Consider the following 22,132-nt stretch of genomic DNA (forward strand, 5'->3'; position numbering starts at 1 on the left):
ACCAGATTAATTGATCACTCTAAATTGCCCGTAGGTGTGAGTGTGTGCGTGAATGGTTGTTTGTCTCTCCATGTTTGCCCTGTGATAGGTAGGCGACCTGTCCAGGGTGTACCCTGCCTTCCGCCCAAAGTCAGCTGGGATTGGCTCCAGCCCCCTGTGACCCCGAACGGGTCAATATAATGGATAGATTAATGGATGGATGGATGGATAATCTTTTCATCTTGTGAGCTGAGCTCTCCTCTGTTGCTCAATGACTTCAGAGGCCAGGTGCTTAAGGCTGGTTATTTTGCCTCACAGGCAAGGAAGAGATACTAACCCAACAACAAAGGCAAACGTATTACCTCTTAGTACCACCCCCTCACAACTATTTGCACTCAGTGCAAGCAGAGCCTTAGCCTCAGCCACAAGCTCTACTAGAACCCGACTTTTAATAAGTGGGTAGAGGATGAACCCCACCCTTTCTGGTCCAAAGTGGAAACTCTGAGCTTGACTGAAGCACATTTTTCTCTGCTTCTCCAGTGGAATTTGGGAGGAGTTTAGCTGCTGCTTGGCCAAGCCAAACCTTGAAGGAGCTTCTGGAAGGAGAGAAGAGTGTTACAAAACAATACACAGAGATTGCATTATCATGCTAAATGACAGGCCCACCAAAAAAAGGGTGTATAATCCCAGAGTGACTTAATCATAACACCTTGAAGACAAAGTCTGTCAAATCTCTGTTGGATGTTTTTAGCCTGTGAGTCAATTGTCTCTCCTTTGATTGAGTCTGTCCGTATCATATTTTATAAGTCCGTAGTCCTAGACATGATTGTAAGTGAAATCCTGAAATCCTGAAGCATGAGTGGTAATTTGCCTTGACAGAGGCGGTACTTAAATTGAGATAAAGTATTTTGGTTGTGTTTCAACAGGCTGATAGGTGCTTCTTTTCATTTCAGTCTAACACATTTTCTGTTTTTTTTGGTACTTTATATGTTTACTTTGGACAAACATCTTTTTGAGTCCTTAATAATAATTAAGTTCAGCAGATTTCAATTTTGCCACTCTGTTGAGTTACCTTGTAAAGTTTAAAATTATATACAAGAATACACACTTTTCATTCTTTTATTTTATGAGTAGATGTGATTAGTGGAGATAACCACTTCTAGGGTTTGGGTAAGCCCCTAATGTTTACAACACCTGGCCACCCTCTGGTCACCCCAGTCACAAAAGTCTGATGTTAACTTTTTCTAGTACCATTTTATCCGTGTCTGAAATCATTCATCTTCTCAGTTCTATCAATCAAGACTTCCATCCACGATCCAAATCCCAACCAATGTTGTATTTTTGAGGCTGATATGGATATCACTATGTTAAGATATTGTTAACAAGATACATTCTGAAAAACTATAAACTTAAAGCCCCTGTGAGAAGCGTTTTATCTGATTATGAATACATTAAAAATTCAAAGTAATGCCATTTTATTAACCAACCAAAGCAAATAAGACCCTAAGCAAGTGTCTGAAAACACAACTTAGACATACAAGATCAGCAAAAAACATAAAGGTATTCATAACCAACTTTGTCCACAGGGGACGCCAAAATAGACACACACAGAAAGTTCCCCACAGGAGCTTGAATAATAACCTAGAGGGTAAAAAAAGATACATACGAAATAAATGCAAGGGATACAATACACAGAATACAGTAAACAAACCCATGAAATTAACAAAAATATTTTTTTTGTAAACAGAAAACCCAGCCAGCTTTCTGTTAGGGTTAAGGAAAAGCCAGCAGAGACCTGCCTGTGGTTCTGAGGCACTACTCTGGCGTATAGAGAGCCTAAAATAACTATGAGTAGTACCCACTCATATTCATTTGTATTTAGGTGGAAGAAGTTTTGAGAAATCTCTCATTTAATTTTGAACGATAAAGCTGAAGGAGATGTAGGTTATAGAACATCGAAAAGACAAAGAGGAAGAATGTTGTGTTTGTAGATAACATGTCCTTGAAGGAACAAGTCTATACAGAGAAAAACAAGGGGGCCCGGGATGGAGCCTTGGGGAACACCCCTAGTGATAGGAGCCATCGTGAGTAGCCATTATGAACAATTACTCAATCTGTTTGAGAATGCTTTGAACATAGACTGTAAATAAAAAGTGGCTTTGAACCACTATGAGACTTTTCCCCTGAGGCAGTCCCTTGTTAGTCAGTCCATAAAAGTACCATCATCAATGGTATCAAATGGACAGCCATGATCAAAAAGTTAAAATTCATTTGTGTCCACTGTTAAAAGAAAATCTATTTACATAGTTGTTACTAGTGGGTTGTCTTCTGTCTTCAATTATCTTTTTTTTGTATGTCACATGTCTCTTGGTCTGCAAGCAGAGTCCTTAGTAAACACAATGTCATGGTTTTGGTTTATTTGGTGACATTAGTAAATAATCAGACACATACACCTGAGGACTCTAGACAATTTGTACCTGCTTTAAATAATACAAAGAGTTTTAATCATCCATTGTTTAGTGCGTCCGAGGCAATTGTTATCATGTCAGCACAGTGGTTTGAACTGTTACCTCAGACAAATTGAATCCAGCCAGGTAGTTCTCCTGAGGCTACTTCACAGAACTGGTTCCCCTGGTCATGCATGCCTGACGTTGATGGGAGAAACAGTTAACTGTTAAACTGCCTGGGGGAGCGGCTTCAAAATCTAGCCCCACATTCCTAACCTCTCTTTGGGCTATAAAGTGTGGAGCCCCAACAGTTCAGCTCCTCCTCTTTCTCCTCCTTCTGTGTTTGTTTTCTGACTCCCTCCTCTCGCTTCAAGAGAGCACGAGCAGTCTGACAGGGACGTACCACTCTCCAACCACAGGGGAAGTCATTTAGTTGAGTACAGAGGAGCTGCCTTTGCTTTTAGAGCTTCAAGCTTCCTGCCTCCCCCACTGTGCTTTTTCTAAGTGGATCAGCCTGAGGTGGAGGGGAACAGTTGGAGTGGGGTGGGGGGGGGGGGGGTGGTTTCAGAGGAGGAGAGAGTGAGAGCAGCATTTGGAAACCCAGCTGATCAGAGCTGTGGTATTCTGCCACAGAGGCAGAAGAAGAAGGAAGCGTGACTGGAAAAAAGAAGAGAAGACAGAGCACACAGCTCATAATTTTGGGATTTAACGACTGAGAATACACACATAGATGAGTGGAAAAGGTATGTCTCTTTCCTTTTATGAGAAAAAGAGAACTCGTGTGAAGAGAGAGGCTCCTTGGAAAGATGTGAGAGCTGTTGGCAGGGTGGAAATCTGAGGAAAATACGCACAGAAAAGGATCTGTCAGGCTCTGGAAACCAATCCAGCGAATACTTGAACCAACAGAGAGTTGAAGAACCCCCTTGGAAAGAAGAAGAGGGATGTCTTGGCTGTCACCCGTGTCATGGGCCAAATGGACGTGGACGGCCGTGCGAGGGGGAGAGGGAGAGGAGGATGGTGAGGGGCAGGAGGCCAGCGAGGAGAGGGAGCAATTTGAAGAGAGAGGAGAGGAAGAGGAGGAGGAGGAGAGATCTCAAAGCTGCAGGCAAGTGTTGTGCTGGAGCTCCTGAGACCTCTGTGATTCACTGTCTGGACTGGGGGCTTTTTCACATGTGTGTACATGAGTGTGTATGTTTGTGCTTCCACCTGTCCGATTGGGGAAGCTCTGATACTTTGAGCGTTTGATGAAAAGGTCAGAGAAAAAGAGCGACATAAACATATCTGTTCTTATCTGCATGAAGGATTTTTGTCAACATGCAGAAATGTCAAATGTGTCCCTGCAGAGCTGACATGTTTCTACCCTTGCTGTGGTTAAACTGTGAACTGAATGTTTTTCTCTGTCTCTACATCCTCATTTCTGTGGACACACAGAAATAAAACACTCACCAGCTCTGCAGTCAGGTAGTTTAATGATGTAATCATTGCTCACAAGCATGACACATGCCTTATTGTCTCTGCTCCTCGTGTGTGCTTTGATATTATCTCAGCCTTTGTTCCGACTTTGTAAACAAAAAGAACTACCACCACTCTTTCACACTGACCTCCACAATCCGTGTTTGCTAACTATCCAAGCAGATCAACAGTTATTGAACCAGTCGCATCAATATCTATCTCCACTGTGGTGTAACTTCCTAAAGAGATCAAATCAAATCAACTGCTGCTGGATGACAATGTTAACAAGCTGCATTCAGTTGCAATGTTCAGTTCTTACTTGAAAATGCATTTTCTGTTTGATTCCAGTCTCATATCTCTTACTGTAGGGTGCTCAAAATGTGACAGGAAACAGTGGGCTGTCTTATTTCCTCTGTCTCTCTGGTTATTACTCAATCTTTAACCCTCTCACAGTGACTAGCTCATAAGAAAAGTGCTAAGATTCACCTAAACACGACAGAAAAGATCAGGTCAGAGGGCAAAGTAGGGTTTAACATAACCCTGTGTGAATAATTTTATGGAAGCTCTCTTTGACTGTTATAAATATGCTATTTTATGTTGTTTTTATGCCAGAAATTGTCTAACTAGCAAGTTTTCAGGTTAAACAGTTTGTAAAACCGACATCACACTTTGCTGATTAAGGCAAAACAGACTCAAAAGTCTGACTAACACTGTCATTGATAAGTATCTTGAATCAAATAAAATGGCAGTATCTTACATGGAAAACAAATAAAAAGGAAGTAGAAATAAAGCATTGCATTTGTCCTTCTACTTGCTCATAGATCACTTTTTACTGCAGTTAGTGTGGTTCTGTTTATTCAGGTGATGTTTACAGTCACACTGCTTATTAGGCTTTTTTTTTTGAGTGTACACAGTTCCAGCATTTACTCCTCTGTTACGTAAGGATCTTTCTGTCCTCCTACAGTCTGATGGTGGCTGTAATGTTTGGAAACTTCATGCTCTCCCTCTCTTCTCTCCACAGCTCTGAATCAGACGGCAACTTTGACACTCCTGAAGCAGCAACTCCTGTCCGCGCCCCTCCGACCTTCCCAGAAGAGCTGGAGAACAACAACACTGATGCAGACAGAACTGGTGAGGCCACTGCTGAGCATGTCAGAGATGCAGAGGGAAAAATATGAACAGAGGTAGAGTTGGCCAAGTGTCTGAGATGTAAACATGCTTCCAAAGGGGTGGCTGAAAGTTCTTGGTAACATGACAAATATTGAATAAATGCCCTTTCAAGCACACAGAACATATTGTAGACAGGGTATCCCTCCCTTAAGTTGCCATGGAAACAAGAGTATTATGATGTTGCTGCAAGTGAACCAACATTACATCATTGTACATGTTTGTTTGTATTCAATGAAAGGAAAAATATTAAGAAATATATCATAAAAGGCATTGTTATATCTTAAAAACATTTTATATTGCACTTTAGGCACATAAAAAACCCTCTACTGTGACTGAACTGTATCAGGTTCCCCATGTCAGAGTAATTGGATACATGTGCAGTCTGAATGTCTCAGGAATGTACCCACCTACAGCTTTTTGAGCTTAAACTTAGGATATACCTGTCTCTGTGTACCTATTAAAACAATAGGAACATATTCAATCTATAAATGGCTCATACAGACGTGTCAATGCAATGATTTATTACACTTACCTGAGGTTACTTATTACTTATTACTTTAACATGTTCTATATGCTTGGTATGCAGGCTGGCATGCACTGAGAAGATGTTTGGGTGTGATTAAGGCGGAAGCATCGTTGTCATTGAAATCCCTTAGGGGAGGAACCTCTAGCAGAGTCAGTGTGGGAATGGCCTTTGCTCTGGAATTCAACAGGTTCAACAAAAGCTTTGGTTCACCCCGTTTTGTGTCGGTAACTGATAGAGGTCACAGTGAGGGGAGGGACTGAACAAAGAGTGTTATCTGGCTAAAACCATCATGAAGCACGCCTTTGAACGAGGAGGAGGCCATGTGGTTTTGTGAGGCAGTTGCTTTTTTTGGTGATGATGCTTTTTTTTTTTTTGTAACGACTTTAAAAAGGTTAATCTGGAGCGAGGAGGGAGTTCATGTTTGAGTTAAACGCAAACATCTGTTCTGCTGCAGCTGTGTATAAGGACGTTTGAATTCTGGCAGGCTTATGTTGAAGTGCTTCATGAAACACAAACATGCTGATAACTGTGTTTGTCTGAATACGATGATACTTGAGAGTTGCTTTGGACATGACTTTCAGTAGAAGACCCTCCATTTAAGGTAATATATTCACCATACATGATTAATACTGTTTTAGAATATGGGGGTTTTAAAACACTGTAGATGCTATTGCTTTAAAATCGTGATTATATTATAGATTTATGTTTTTGAAACAGCACAAAGGATAGCAGGATTGGGAACTCTCCTCCTAGATCTGTACACAATCGATGCTAGCCATCTTCACAAGAAAGCTAGCAGCATCATTAAAGACTCAACCCACCTGGGCTGCAATCAGCTTGACTCCACGCCATCAGGTCAGAGATACGGGTCAATAAAAACATGGACTAACAGACCGTGGAACAGCTTCCTCCCCGGAGCTGTAGCCTCCATCCATTTTGTATAAGAAACACAATAAGTAAATGAATGAAAAAACAAGCCAATAATATGTGATAATAATTTAAAATAAAAGATTGATAAATCCTTAAGCAGGAAAATAAAGAATAGTGAAACTATAATACGATGAATAAGTGAATATCAAAAAATGAATAATTGGAAAAGGTAAAAGAGCAATAAGTGTAAAAAATACAAATATATATCCATATATAAATACACATACATACATACATACATATATATATAAACAACATATACATACATGCACATACATGCACATACATACACATGAAAATTACATGATTCATTTATATGATGCTGTTGGCCTGAAGAGTTAAATGTTCATTATACAAGTTTTCATTTTATACCTACAATGACAATAAGGTCTTTGGTGTCTTGACTACTCTGCACTGGCACATACTGTGGTACTCATACTAAGATCAGAACAAGATGATAAACAAATGCAAAACAATTTCTTCAAAACTCAAACCACATGCTTTAAGTATTATTTTAAGCCGGCAGCTGGGTGACACTTCTCCCTGCCGTGGCATGTTCTGCCTCTATAAACACAGCAGGGAGAGAACAAAAAGGGAACCTTATACCTGTCTGTTGAATATGCATGTGGATTTGATGAGGACATGTTTGTATGGGCATGTTGGATTGCAGGAATACTTTGAGGGTGACACTCTGGAGACACACTAATCTGAATGGAAGTAGGTAGAAACACAGTAGGCCGTGCTAGTCTCCTAGCAACATAATATTACAGGAGTATGACAGTGAGGATGACAGGCATACTGAGAAATGTTGATGTGTCAAACTGTTCCCTGGAGGCAATAATCACACAACAACCACCACTGTCCCTGTTTTCCTTAAGACAGTTATAAATCACAGCTCTCTTTGTATTCTTTATTTCTATTTTCTTTTGCACTACTTCAAATGTCATAGCCCTCATAGTAAGACATTGCCATGGCAACAGCAGCTAGTGGAACAGTTCGCTGGCTTGTAACCAATCAGAAGTCAGCTACATCTTAGTTCAGATTTGATTGGAGAGATGATCATAGGCAGATGAAGTGTGCAGGCAGTTGTGAATTTTTGCCTTTTTAACATGTTTTATTCTCTTATTTTTTCTCCTCAGATGTGGATCAGGAGGAGGACCTGATCGTGACTGCCCCTGTTTGGGATCAGAATATTTTTCTCAGCCACAGTATGGGTCAGGAAGAACCTGCCATGCCCACAGGTGGCTCGCTGGAGGTGAACATCAAGACCCTGGAAGCAGAGCAAACACAGAATCTTTCAGAGGACTTTGGATCCGTGCCAGACCCCACAGCATCCTTGGTGAAGGAAACGTCTGAATTAGCTGAATGCACAGTGCCAAAGTCTGAGCCACACCAATTATCATTCCCTGTCCTAGATGCAGACCCTGTCCCAGATGCGGCTCAAGCTCTTGCCCCTTCCCTTGCTCCCCCTGCTCCTTCCCCTTCTCCCCCTGCTCAATCTCCTGCTCCTTCTCCCCCTGCTCAATCTCCTGCTCCTTCTCCCCCTACTCAATCTCCTGCTCCTGCTCCTTCTCCTACTCCCCCTACTCTCTCTCCTGCTCCTTCCCCTACTCCCCCTGCTCCATCTCCTGCTCCATCTCCTGCTCTTTCCTCGGCACCCCCTGCTTTTTCCTCTGCTCCTTCCCTTGCTACAGCTCCTGCCCCAGCTCAAATATCTGAGCCAGACTCATTCCAGATCAGTGAACCTGAAGCCTGCCCAGCTTCAGAGCAGAATCCAGAATCAGAGTGCATTGAACTCAAACAGACAGAACCCACTAAAAAGACTAAAACCAGCAAGTCCAAGCCCCCATCCCTGAAGCTTACGGCCTCCCAGGATGAACCACCCCAAACAAATGAGGAGCAAGAACTTCCTGTTGCCAAGGGCTCTTACAAATTTGACCTCGACCAGCTGGATGACAGTTTCAACCCCTTCACAAGCGGCAGAGCTAAAATCCAGAACTCTCCCCCACCTTGTGGGCCAAACTCTCTCCCAAGACTTGAACCACTTGGTAGCTCATTGCCTGTCTGTGAGGCCAACACAGCAGCTGCAGGTGAATCAGAGACAGTGGAGTCATTAGAATCAAAGCCTGTGATGCTGGAGTTCGGTCTGGACGAGGGGATGGTCAGCAAGCCACCTCCGAAGAAATTCGGTGGTAAAAAGACGAACAGCAAGCTGGCAGCAAAGAAGCAGAAGCCCAAAGGATCTGTGGCTTCCTCCAAACCTGCACCAGAACCTACAGTGTCAGAGCCAGTTTCCCAACCAGCACCAGAACCAGTTTCCCAACCAGCACCTGAGCCAGTTTCCCAACCAGCACCAGAACCAGTTTCCCATCCAGCACCAGAACCAGTTTCCCATCCAGAACCAGAACCAGAACCAGAACCAGAACCAGAACCAGAACCAGAACCAGAACCAGTTTCAGATCCTACTCCAAAGCCTGCTTTGCCAGTCTCAGACTCTACCACACCTCTGAATCTTGATGACATCCCTATTCCAAAAACTGGAAACTATAACTTTGACCCCAATCAGTGGGACGACCCAAACTTTAATCCGTTTGGTAGCAACAGCAAGGTGAGCAGCTCTCCGGACCTCCCTAAGGGCTCGTACAGTTTTGATCCAGACACTTTTGATGACTCTGTGGATCCTTTCAAATCCTCAAAAACTCTGAGCAAGGAGGAATCATCTAGTAGTGCTGCTCAGCCGGAGAAAAAAGTGAAAGAAGGGGGCAAACAGACAGCAGGGGAGAAGAAAGTGAGGCAGATTCCTAAAAAAAGCAAAGAAAGAACACCCAAGTAAGTACAATTTCTCTCTCGCTCCTGGCATATGCAGTTTTGAGGTTGCACAATATTATTATTGAATGAAATGGTTGGATGCATACTAAACAATGCTTTGAAAACATGCCAAACACTTAACACTGCATACTGACCTTTGATGCAAGTTATTTATAGACAGTCAAAAGTGCTTCAAGCTGCGGTGGTTTGGTCTATTTTTAGTTTTTTCCGGTTCTGTCTTCGTCTTGGGTTTACACTCAAACTTAAAAACTATCTGCCAAGAATCTAACATGCTGAGCTGAACCCCTTTAGTCACTCACACACTCTCCTCTCTCCCTTCTTCACCCCCCTTCATCAATATGCCCCTCATTCTTCATCCCTCCTTTTCCTGTCTGTTACACAACCCCTCCAAACTCTGCTTTCGTCCTCCTCTCTTGGCCTCAGGACATCTGAACAAGTCAAGTTTCTCTGTTTTCTGTTGTAAGTACTCTCACTACAGATGCTTTCTTTCCCTCATGCATGCTGGCTTCCCATTTTACTGTCATTGTGGCATGTGCTGTGTCAGAGCTGATGTTGGAGGGAGCACATCAGGACAAATAAAAGGCGGCCTCTGTTTCACCTCAAAAGGCCGTCCCCTGTTACATCAGCAAGATCATGTATACCTTTGTGTGATCCCAGCAGCAGTGTTACGGTTGTCCAAGCTGTAATAGCTTTGGAAAGAAGGGACTAAAGTTTTAAAGAATCTGTTTATGTGTATGGATATATATTCTGACAGCTTTGTTGTCGTCATGTGCTTCTTTTGTAGGAATACCTGCAAAGTTCAGAAGTATGACGAGAGCCAGTCCCTGGTGCTGGACGTGTGCAATCAGGTACTGTGTGGCTCTTTGTCAGCGTTGTGTCAGCCAAAATGTTTCACCTTACTGCAGTGATGCCGCAATGTCCATTATTCAGCAGCTGTCTAACTTTTTGGCCTCATCCCTTTAAACACACACACACAAACACAGTGACACAAGCTGACAGGAGCATCAGCAGTGTCTCCGCAGTGCCTCTTTGGCATGGTGACAGATCTGTGACTTATAGCTATGCAGTGGACTATCAGGCTGCTGTCCCTTTGTGCCCTCAACATGGTCACCTCTGATATAATCTCAGATTCTCTAACATAAGTCACTGTAACAGAGATAGTCAAGGCCAACTGATTATGTAACCTTTCCAGCACAATACAGATGTAATTATTGGATCACACTGTAGTTACTTTAGATCTCTGGGATTGTTTTAAGTGATACTTTTATAAATAAAGTAATGTACTCTGAAAAAAAAAAACCTTGATGATCTTATCTTCCCTCCTTGTCTCCAGGAGGAGGATGAGGTTGTGGTTCAGACCCCAGAGATCACTAAGCGGGTTCATCACGCCACAGATGAAGAGAAGCTTGCCTCCACGGGTATTATGGGCCAGCAGCAGACAGTAGACATCCAGGATGAAAAAAGGGAACCTGAATGCAACAAAGCACCTGTGAAAAAGCAACCAACGATTGAGAAGTCTATTGTGGATGGTATGATTAGATTTTAACCCCTTCCACTAGCTGCCAAAAAAATAGTATTTAGAATATTTAGGCTTTTTGCTTCACCGATAGAAGCTATGTAAGGATGACATCGCCTTATACCAATATCAGTGCTAAAGGTAATATTTTCCTTTAATTGGATTTCAGTGGAAGACCCAGCCTATACCCAGACTGTAACTCCTGTTCACAAAGCATAATTCTTTTCATTGTATGATATTCATACATTTCTATTCCCTTCACTTTCAAAGGTTACTTGTGATATATTTGAGTAAGTCTTATCAAAAGCACATTTGTAAGTCCCTTGTAGTTGAGTGTATGCATGAAGCACTGTGTAGAAAAGAAATCATGATCAGAGGGGTTCCTATCAGACAACTGCTGGAAAATGTGAACAAGGAGTCAGTTATATAACAGGTTTTGTAGGACTATTGGAGACACCAAAGCCACCAGAGAGAGTGATGAAAAATAGAAAAAGATTGCTCAGCAATTCCCGAATATAGAAGAGTTCAAATGTTACTCTTTTGAAAAAATGCTTCACACAGTTGTGTGAGAAACCAGTCTGTGGAAAGTACTGTGGGAATCTGTTTGATCTTGTGAACATGATAATCTAATACAATCTGGAAAAAATAGGGTCTATTCTTTATGCTAAGGTGAAGGTAAGTGTTCAACAATGAGCACTGATAGTCTTCTTTGTGGATCTGTTTCTGTTACAGCTAGTAAGATGAATTAACATTTAATAATGTGTTTGTTTTTTCTCCTCAAAGTCGCTGAAATAAAGACTGCAGATCACCTGGAGGAGAAAGAAATCTGCAGTCTGAAAGATGAGACAGTAAGTAGACTTTAACAACCACAGGGAGGGAGCAGTATGAATATTTTAAACATCACCAGCTTGTTTTGTACCAGCTGTTCTTTATCTCTATCAGAGAGACATAATACTAATTTATATTTTGGTACTGGTTGTTCTCTTGTACCTCAGCTATTTTACCTTTATGATCTAATGGCTTTCACTCAAACAATATTTGTCCAAGATACTGTAGCTATACTTGCACCCCAGGTTTGACAAATATTTGATGTATAAAATCAACATTTTTTTTAGAGCACTCACTGCAAATTCATCATGTGATCTTAAATGGAAAGTATAAACAGCAGCTAAGAGGATTTATGACATGCAGAAAATCTGCTCACAAAATGTATAATCTATGGATGTTTTCATTGGATCACAAGCTGAGTTTTCACTGTGCTTTCTACATTTTCTACAGAGTGAGAAATCCATGTGCCAAAAAGCAAAGGTGGTGTTCAGCGAGGAAACATGTACAGCAGCTCTGTCTCAGGACAACATACCTCTGAGTGAGATGGACAAGGCTGCAGTGCTTACCCTGATCAGAGAGGAGGTGCAATACTGTCAAACAATCATAAGAAATTCCTTCACATCATAAAGTAGTTTTCTTTGGACCTGAACATTTTCTATGCTTTCTTTACCATCAGATCATCACTAAAGAGATTGAGGTCAACGAGTGGAAGAGGAAGTACGAGGAGAGCAGAGCAGAGGTTTTAGAGATGAGGTACGAGGCTTATCTGCTGCACATTTTAAGAGAGTGTTTAGAAAAGCAGTTGAATTGTTTTGAGACATAAAGTTGATAAGTGGTTTACTCTGCTCTTATTTCAACAGGACAATAGTTGCAGAGTATGAGAAAACAGTTGCACAGATGATTGGTAAGTTGCTGCCACCTGGTGGTGATGTTTTCTGTTATAATGTTTACCAGTAGGTGTATCATCTTACAGCTGCAGAATGCGTCTGGGTTTTCCCTGACAGCTTCTCTTACATTGTGTAGTAATCAAATAGCGATTGTATAGTATCAGAGTTAGTCGAGTTGATTACAAAGAGTTTAAAGGGTCAGTCCTTCATTTTCAGTCGTGTAATTAACAACATCATCATCAGAGGGGGACTAATATCATTAAAGACATATTCTATTGATACACCTGAAATATTTATGGAACATGAAGTGATTGGACTAAATTGACTTATCTTTTAATTGAAACCATTACATTTAGTATTTCTTTGCTGGCCCTTAAAAACTGTCGCTCAAATACACCATGAGAATATCTGGAGCTACACTGCACTGTGCAGCAGCCAGGAGGTCTTCAGATATTAAAACTCGAGATCAGTTGAACTAATCATATGCCTCAGAAGTTTTACTTTGGTAGTCAACTTAGTTTGGTTTAATTTAGTTCAATTCATTTGAGAAGAGAGTGCAAGTTGTTCAATAAACTATGTCTAATACTGTGACTCTTGTGGTTGCAGAGGATGAGCAGCAGCAGAAGACCGTGTCCTGTAGTAAATCAGTCAGGCAGTTGACCTTAGAGAGGGATCAGGCCATCGCTGATCTTAACTCCGTGGAGCGCTCCTTCGCCGACCTTTTCAGGAGATATGAGAACATGAAGGGAGTCCTTGAGGGTTTCAAGAAGGTCAGCAGAGCTTTAGTATGAGTCTCCTGAGATTTTTTACAATATCACATAGCACATAATCACTTTTCATTCTGTCTTTTTTTATCTCACCAGAATGAGGAGGTGCTGAAGAAGTGTGCACAGGACTACCTGATGCGAATCAAACAGGAGGAGCAAAGATACCAAACCCTGAAGGTGCATGCAGAGGAGAAACTGGACAAGTAAGCTTCCAATTCTGCATTTTCTGATCCACTGATTAATCATTAGACAGGCTATTAATCCTGAAAAACACTTTATATCACAAAGCTTGTCATCTTAATAACCCCTCGCATTTCCCATGCTTCCTTTCTGACAGGGCTAATGAAGACATAGCACAGGTGCGTTCCAAGGCCAATAGTGAGGGTGTCGCACTAAGCGCCAGCCTGAGGAAGGAGCAGATGAAAGTGGAGTCCCTCGAGAGAGCTGTCCTTCAAAAGGTAGGCTGACTGCAAACATGATTAAAATGGATCCATCTGGTTTAACACTCAGGATAATTGAGGTTAAAACCTTTTCACTGGCAGAGTTAGTGCGTCTCTTTTAAGGTCACAACTGTGTCAAAAAATACTGAATAAGGCATCCTTTAACATCTATGATACCAGGGTGTTAGTAGTTATGTAGGTATTATTCCTGTGAACACATATGATTACAATTAAGACATTTTGTGGGCTTTATATTAGTGAATGGTTTGCAGTCCCATTTTTTCCCAAGGTTAAGACTATTATCCTCACACATTTCTTCAAAACCAGCTTTCACATGTTTTTAACTTTGCGAACAAACTAGCATGGCATCTAACACTAGGGGGCAGTGTCTCATGTACTAAAACCACAATCAAAATACCACATGGCAAAATGCAAAGAAAACCTTTAACAGTCCCTGAAAATAAAGTGGAAGAATGAGGGTATAGAAAAATGGTTGAGAACAAGATAGATAGATAGATAGATAGATAGATAGATAGATAGACAGACAGACAGACAGACAGACAGACAGACAGGCAGGCAGACAGACAGACAGACAGACAGACAGACAGACAGACAGATAGATAGATAGATAGATAGATAGATAGATAGATAGATAGATAGATAGATAGATAGATAGATAGATAGATAGATAGATAGATAGATAGATAGATAGATAGACAGACAGACAGACAGACAGACAGACAGACAGATAGATCTTTATTTGTCCTTAATAAGGAGATTTGTTGTCACCGTCTGTACAAGAATACATGTATAAAACACAAATAAACAATAAACATCCACCCAGCCTCACAACAATGGTGCACATCATCCCACATACACACCGGACACATATGAACACACAGGACACATATATGCACACCGGACACATATAAACACACCGGACACATATAAACACACTGGACACATATGAATACACCGGACACATTACGTGGGCATTTTATTTAGCAGTGCTATGGCCGACGGGACAAAGCTTCTGCCAACCGGGCTCGCCTACAGTAAGGGGATCTGTATCTGCAACCAGATGGGAGTAGTGTGAAGACTGAGTAGAGGGGGTGTTGGGGGTCCAGTGTTATAGTCCGTGCTCTGCGTATGATGACTCTGTTGTTGAGGTCAGACAGGTTGGGTGTGGGGAGGCGGATGATTTTGGTGGCAGTGTTTGTGGTGCGTTTGAGTTTGTTTTTGTTGGAGACAGTTAGCATGTTGTAGTAACAGGGGGAACAGTAGAGGAGAATGGGTTGGATGATGCTTTGGTACAGTAACAATAGAAGGCGGTGTGCGACAGAAAGTGCTTTAAGTTTGCGGATGGCAGAGAGTCTTTGTTGGCAGCGTTTGTGAATGTCAGTGGTGTGTTGATCAAAGTTAAGTTTATTGTCCAGGGTGAGTCCAAGATATTTGAAGTGAATGAAACAATGTATATGAAAATGTTTTTGGTGTGAACATTGATTCTGCTGCAAAATATACACAAAAGAAGACCCACTGAATCACCTGTGCAAAAATGATTCCCTGTCCTGTCATTTTGCTTTACTGTCAAGTTGTAAACACTTTGCCACTCTATGTCTTTCACAGAATCAAGAGATCGAGGAACTCACCAAGATCTGCGATGAACTGATTGCCAAGCTGGGAACAGATTGAGGGGCCTTTAATCAAAGTTTTAAAGCAACATTGATGTAAATTTTGTACATGATCACACTCAACTTTCCTTTGATTTTTTGTTAATACATTGTTTCACAGAATGGCTGCAGTTGCTTTTTTTTGGATCTCTTCTAACATAAATCTGAAACCAGAGTAATAACCGATCAATAAGTTGATCAGGTTTAAGCAGTTAAAAGAAGAACAAAGTTATCATGAGCTACCATAATATACAGTTTGGAGTGTGGGGTTAAGGCAAATTTGGGAATCATCAGATTTGAATGGTTGATCCGCTTATTTTTTTAAACTGTGCATACATTTAAACCGAATTTGCATTGCAGTTTTTACAACATTTAGCACAAAAGTGTGGGAAGTGATGCTGAAACTAAGAGAACGCAGAGCACAAACATGATAAACAAGGTGTGACTTCACAGAGAGTAACTTTTGATGATGTATTCTTCAGGAAGGACAAATTTGTCGATTGAGTGCCTGAACTGTTTATATAGTTTGGGTTTTTGGCCTGCAATTTTTGGGGATGGAGACTTTTTAGTTCTGCTGATGTCTTATTTTAAGACAATCTGGGTAATGTCAAAGAATTTTTCATGAATTGCCTTTAGTTTCTTTTTTTTTAATTACAGGGTCACATGTACAATTTGTCAAAAAAGTCTTCAGGTCTGCAGAATTTGGACATTATGTACAATATAATCCCAATGATAAAAAGCACTTAAATACATCACATTTTAACTTCTGTTCTATAATATTTAACTCATTGGATGATGATTTGATAGTACTGGATGGAAACTAAAGTTTGTTTTAAAGCTGAAGTAGTACAAACTTTGCTCATATTATGCTGTTTTATTTAACCAGGTGCCATGTTTGATTTTCTCGCTCTGTATTTGAGTGTAAAAAGTTGGACACATATTCTGTGGCTGTCATGTAGATATATATTTGACTGTATTCATGTTTTATCTGGGAGTCCAAATGTTGCTGGTGTGCCTTTATTTTGTCTATTTTGTAAAAAATGGTGGTTTTCAAACTCTGTTGCCAAAATGTACTGTAAAACTTATGCATCTTTTATGATCAAAATATTCTGAACAACAGAGCGCTATAATGAAGTTGTGGTTTTAATGGTTTATCTGCAGCACGTTATATATGCTCAGCCACATTACTCTTTGAAGTTTTTGTGTCTTGGTAAGCATGTAACAACATCCTCTTGGCTAACTTTGTCCGTTTCTGATCTGACTGAACCTGAAGGAGCACACAGGTGCATTTTTAGACGGAAATGCTTCAGATAGAGAGAGCAGATTCTTCTTTTGCATCAGCACAATCAATTGCCAAATGTCGTAAAAAAAAAGAATGGTATCAGTATGTCCTGTTGTAGTGCTGTTACATAAGTCTGAAGGTGTTTTTCAATGCAAATTCATTGTCAGAGTACAATAAATGTAAATTTTATATTTTAACACAAGAATATTTGTAAAATCTATGATTTGAGTATAACCGGATTGTATGTTAATTGCGATTTTTTGTGCAATTCTGAATAAATGACAATGATTGGGTGTTAAGCGAGTTTCTATCTTTTCCTGAATCTCTTGAAATGATCCCATAACTTAAACACTTCATGGAAACCTCTTGTTAGTATCTTAGTCTGCTGTTGCTGCAGCTCTAAACATAAACAGAGACAGAACTAACCTCACTCATTGTTTATTCCTACAGGTCAGCCAGAGGCCAGACTTCATGTGTGTTCATGCTGTTACAGCCAATCTACCGTCTTGTCTACAAACATATCATTAGTGGCATTTTGTTTGCGAGTCAATGTTCTGAAGTTTCCTCCAGCAGTCAGATAAAACAATGTGGATATAAATAATTCCCAAAACTGTCTGTTCATGTGGCCTGATCCACAACAGTTGCGTGTCAGTGTTTGTGAGCAGATGCCAGTATTTAACCATTTTGTTGTACATTTATAATATCAATTTTAAAAAATCACATATTTTAAACAGGATGCTGTGAATTTGAAAAATCACAACTAAATAGTTTAAGACAGAAATGATGAGCTCTAACAGCATAAGACTTGCTTTCAGGATAACTGCTGCTATTCTTCACCTTATGAACAACCTGAAAGAAATTGATTTCTGCGAGACAAAGTGTGGTCCTCATCTCATTAAAACTGATTCATTTATTTTACTGCAACTTCTGGATTATAAGCATTGCAAAAAAAAAAAGTAGAACGAAACTGCTAGTCCACTATAATTATAACATATTATAATATTATTATATATTATATTATTATATTGTGATATTTGATCTGATGATGATCCACTGATGGGACACTATAGCAACTCATGTATATGTAGACACACGTTCTCATCAGTAAAAGAGGTTGGGTGAAAAAATTGCTAACATGTTTAGACCAATTCCAGACAACTCTGAGTTCAATGTCACCTTAATTTGAAATCCAAATATGATCTGTCATGACATTTAGCTGTATGCTTTTAAATACACGTGCACCCTTGACATAAGAGTTGTCACTGTATTTCCTTTGACTCTAGCTTACCCAAGGGTCATCCCTTGTTGTAACTTCTCACCACATGGTGGTGTCATTACACACAGCAGCAGCACAAACTCAGGGCCTGTCCTGATGGGACCAGCATAGGAGTTATTCCCAGTTCCCCGAGATCAGTCACAAGGGCATGGCAGTAACTTAACTAGTTGAGTCTCTTTGACTTTTCTTTTTTCCAAGTGTTTCATTTACTTTTTAGCCATGGCATTATCTGATGAAAACCAGATTGCTTAAATTTGTTTGCAATTCTTTTAATCCATGGGCGGTCACAGGATAAACAGACCAGGTAAAACCTAATAAAGATCAAATGTGTTGATTGTCTGTGAAATCAGTATTTCTAGCTTTGCATGTTGGGACAGTCCCTAGATTCAATTTTGATGTTAAAAGGTTGAAGCAGAGATAATGATGGTTAAGGTGTAAATGATACTAAGAATTTTGATTAGAACTATTGATATAATTACCGTTATTTTTATCATTACTATAATTATTTAGTATTTAGTTATAATATTTTTATTTATTTGTTTATTTATTTATTTTTATTTTGTATTAAACGGAACTAATTACTATTATTATTATTACTATTAATATTATTATTACACACTCACTCACTCACTCACTCACTCACACACAAACACACACACACACACACACACACACACACACACACACACACACACACATCACTCTGAAATGTTCACTTGTCTTGTCTTTCACTTTGTTTTGTGTATGGTATTGTCATGTCTCTCACTCGTCTTGTATCATTAAGTAACACTTTAATAATAAAAATGAATTTAAAAAATGATGTTAAAAACATATTTAATGTAACTTAAAATGTACAGATCTATCACCAAATAGCACCTATTGTTAATTGTTAGGAACATATAGCAGCTGTAAGAAAGTTTTGGATGTGGTTTCACTTTAGGGTAGCATAGCAAAGATAAAACCCTAAATTTAGTAGAAATATGTTACTGTTAAAGTTTACTCTTTCATCCTATCAATCAGCCTAAAATAAAATGCATTGGATTGGCTATTGATCAGTGGTGGACAGTAACAAAGTAAATTTACTTGAGTACTGCACCTAAGTATATTTTTTGAGTATCTGTACTTTACTTGAGTATTATTTTTTGGGGAAACATTACTTTTACTCCACTACATTCAGAAGACAATTATTGTACTTTTTACTCCCTGTTACTCACTACTTTGCTTTGAAGTCAGCTGATGAGTTTCCTTCTCTTTTCTAAATCCTTAAGACAGTAACATGTGTTTGTGTAGTTCTGTTTGTCTCAGTGGTTTAGTCGTACCTGTATATCGTGCATCTCAGCGGTTGAACGTGGAGCAAACACAGAGCAAATTTCACTCAGATCAGGCAATTCAGTTAGAGGTGGTAATGATGGCTATAATTCTCCACCTGAGCTCCCATGGTCATATCTTCAGCCTGTGTTAGAGGTTTTTGAAATGAAGAATGATTTGTATCATTTGAAATGTTCTCCCTGTTTCCCACTCTGCACAAACATACATTCACTGTCCAACCTGAGAAAGCGTGATGAGCTACGTCACATTTGCTTCATTCAAGATGAACATTTCAAACTAAGTTGTCTGTGCTTGGAGTAACTCAGTTGCTGTTTTATTCCATGGTATAGTATTTAGAGAATACTTAAGTATTTTCAAAAGGAAGTACTTCAGTACTGTAACTCAAGTAAGAATCTGACAGAGCAACTTTCACTTGTATTGGAGTAATATTTGACCTGGAGTATCTATACTCTGACTTAAGTAATGAAGCTGAGTACTTTGTCCACCACTGCTATTGATGGACCCAAATCAAGTCAAGTCAGTGATTGAACAACTTTGTGATTGAATTACTGAACAAGATATAATGAGTTTTCATTCTGTCTATTTAGAATTTGTAAAAAGTTGGTTCATAAAAGTATTTCATAATTCATGGTTTTATAACCAGAGATCCACGTCCATGGTCTTTCCAACTCCTGTGGCATGCTTTTGTAACCCTGGTGATCAGGCACGAGTGGGCGGGTTCAGGATGCTGAGGCGGCCTGTGATTGGCTGCTCTGTGTGCTGATGAGTGGGACGGGCGCGCGCTGCCAGCTGTGAGGGGAGCACAGAGAGGGGTACTAAAGAGACAAAGAGAAAAGCTGCTTCACATCTCATCCTCTGCAACAGGTTGGAAACCTTAACGACTGCGTTTGGGAGAGGCTGTGCTGCTCTGTCTTCGTCTGTCACAGTAAGTGTTTCTTTTCACGTGTAAATTCAGCTCAGCTCAGTCGACCACCTATGGGAAATAGTTTGGCACGTGCCTTAAATGGGTGAGATGTCAAGACAGCAAACTTACTGTAAAGTTTATCTGCGATTTTCTATTTTACCCTTTCCCTTTAGAATTCTGTTTTTTTTCTATCTTTTTTTTATTTAAAAGTTGAAGTAAAAGTTTCAAGCAAAACTTAGCCTCATGACAAAAATGTCTGTATTGCAGCAAAAATATTACCCATATCTAAACCTGATATAGCATCAAGTTAGCTCTTTATATCCTTCTTGTGCTGACATTTTCACGTTTCCTTAAGAAGCTACATCTCTTTGTCAATCACTGTTGAAGTGCTGTCCAGGGATTAAAGGGAACTTGATTTTGATTTATGCCTTTCAGAAATGAACAATAGGCTTTACAGTGTAAGAACATTGGCTTTGACCCAAGTAAGAAATAAATTCAGCATGTGGAACTTTGGATTTTCCCCATTCACAATCTTCGGCTACAGCTTTCACTTATTGTTTGGCATTACTGCTCTTGTGCAAGACTTCATGAGTAAATGTGTGGGCAAAACTTTCACACTGCTATTAGTATATGTTTAGTTTGTAATCTGGGTTAAAATTAGTAAACATTTTTGCAAAAGTCTATTGACAAGCTATCATAAGTATGAATTAAGTTTATCTAACAGATTAAAGTGTACACTTTGAACATTTCTCTGCAGGGAATGGGTGTGTCTGCACTGTTTTTATCTAACAAAGAGTCAAGAGAATTGTTACATTTTCATAAATCAGATCCCGAGTTAAGGGGTGTGGATTTGAGTGATGTTTGTTCTTTGTTTAGAAGTGCCCTCTGCACCCTGATGGGTTAATCTAAAACTTTGTTAATGCTGATCCTGTGACTGCTGTAAGTAGAGACACAGTAAATGCTACAGGCCATATTAAAGTAGCTCCTTGCTTCTGCTGAACATGTTCCTTTCATGGAAAGATAAACCAGATGTTTCAGGGGATCACAAGTGACGTCTGGCACACTCCAGGGGTGTCCTATCAAGCCTGTGAACTCTGCAGTTTGTTTGGCTGTTTCTATGACGTCAACTTAGAAAGACCCCCCCTCCTCCGCCTCCTCCTTCCTCACACTAAAGACGTGGAGGTCTCCTTACTTTCACTGTCTTCCTCCCCTCCCTTAAATCTAGGAACATTCCTCCCTCAGGGCTTTTGGCCCCTCCCTCTGTTGACACTTTCATGGTTTGCCATGAAATATTGAGGTGGAGTCAACTTTTCCCTCTGACCCGCAGTTGTGCAGCCTCCAGGCACGGGCAGCACCCACCCTGCAGGAGCCCACATTTGCTCTCCATTTGGCTGTCAGAGAGACAGAGACAGAAAGACAGACAGGAATCTGTCTCAAAGAAAAATAACCTCCGTTCTTATACAACCCCTAAAATAATCTCAGCCCTGTCTATCTTTCTGGCAGTCAAATGGATTTTCTGTCTTTTCTCAAAATACCGTCAAACTGTGGTGATTCACAAGCTTCTACTTGTGGTTGCACGAAGGCCAGTAAGGGGTCTACGTGAGTCTGATCATGGCCAAACCAAACTGTTCCAGCACGAGACTGTACACTGAAAATGCTCACCCGCTCAAATTATGGACAGAACTGTACCCACATACACCACAAATTACTGTATGCCTGTCTTTAGATAACATTCAGCCCACAACTGAACTCTGTGGACTTGGAAAATTTGACAGTGGAAGTCCATCTCATACAGAACACACTCACATGCATAAAGAAGCAAGATAACCACAAATTCAGAATAAGCGTTTTTAAATTTTCAGCCTAGACATCAAACCTTGAAACGGATAAAAAGGACTTG

At 40.2% G+C, this 22,132-nt stretch overlaps 2 protein-coding genes across 4 annotated transcripts in view; both read left to right on the top strand.

The window, feature by feature from the left end:
* The window catches only part of tacc1 (transforming, acidic coiled-coil containing protein 1), a 32,233-nt gene extending 15,211 nt beyond the window's left edge, over nt 1–17,022 (top strand). For 2 of the 3 annotated variants that reach the window (XM_034682624.1, XM_034682634.1), the window contains exons 2-13: nt 4,900–5,009; nt 7,644–9,333; nt 10,118–10,181; nt 10,667–10,862; nt 11,633–11,697; nt 12,128–12,259; nt 12,354–12,430; nt 12,538–12,581; nt 13,171–13,334; nt 13,428–13,534; nt 13,669–13,789; nt 15,398–17,022. In XM_034682624.1, the coding sequence (XP_034538515.1) occupies nt 7,715–9,333; nt 10,118–10,181; nt 10,667–10,862; nt 11,633–11,697; nt 12,128–12,259; nt 12,354–12,430; nt 12,538–12,581; nt 13,171–13,334; nt 13,428–13,534; nt 13,669–13,789; nt 15,398–15,463 (2,655 nt within the window). In that variant the 5' untranslated portion in view covers nt 4,900–5,009; nt 7,644–7,714 and the 3' untranslated portion in view covers nt 15,464–17,022. Of the gene's footprint in view, nt 1–2,985; nt 3,532–4,899; nt 5,010–7,643; nt 9,334–10,117; nt 10,182–10,666; nt 10,863–11,632; nt 11,698–12,127; nt 12,260–12,353; nt 12,431–12,537; nt 12,582–13,170; nt 13,335–13,427; nt 13,535–13,668; nt 13,790–15,397 lie in introns of those variants that run through there. The other variant, XM_034682614.1, reaches the window with a different exon arrangement.
* Nucleotides 17,023–20,111: 3,089 nt separating this feature from the next.
* The window catches only part of loxl2a (lysyl oxidase-like 2a), a 34,879-nt gene continuing 32,858 nt past the window's right edge, over nt 20,112–22,132 (top strand). The window contains exon 1 of the mRNA XM_034684838.1: nt 20,112–20,253. The gene's annotated coding sequence lies outside the window, so the exon portion shown is untranslated. The remainder of the gene's footprint in view (nt 20,254–22,132) is intronic.

Source organism: Notolabrus celidotus, chromosome 1 (genome assembly GCF_009762535.1).
Source record: "Notolabrus celidotus isolate fNotCel1 chromosome 1, fNotCel1.pri, whole genome shotgun sequence".
Classification (NCBI taxonomy): Eukaryota; Metazoa; Chordata; class Actinopteri; order Labriformes; family Labridae; genus Notolabrus; species Notolabrus celidotus.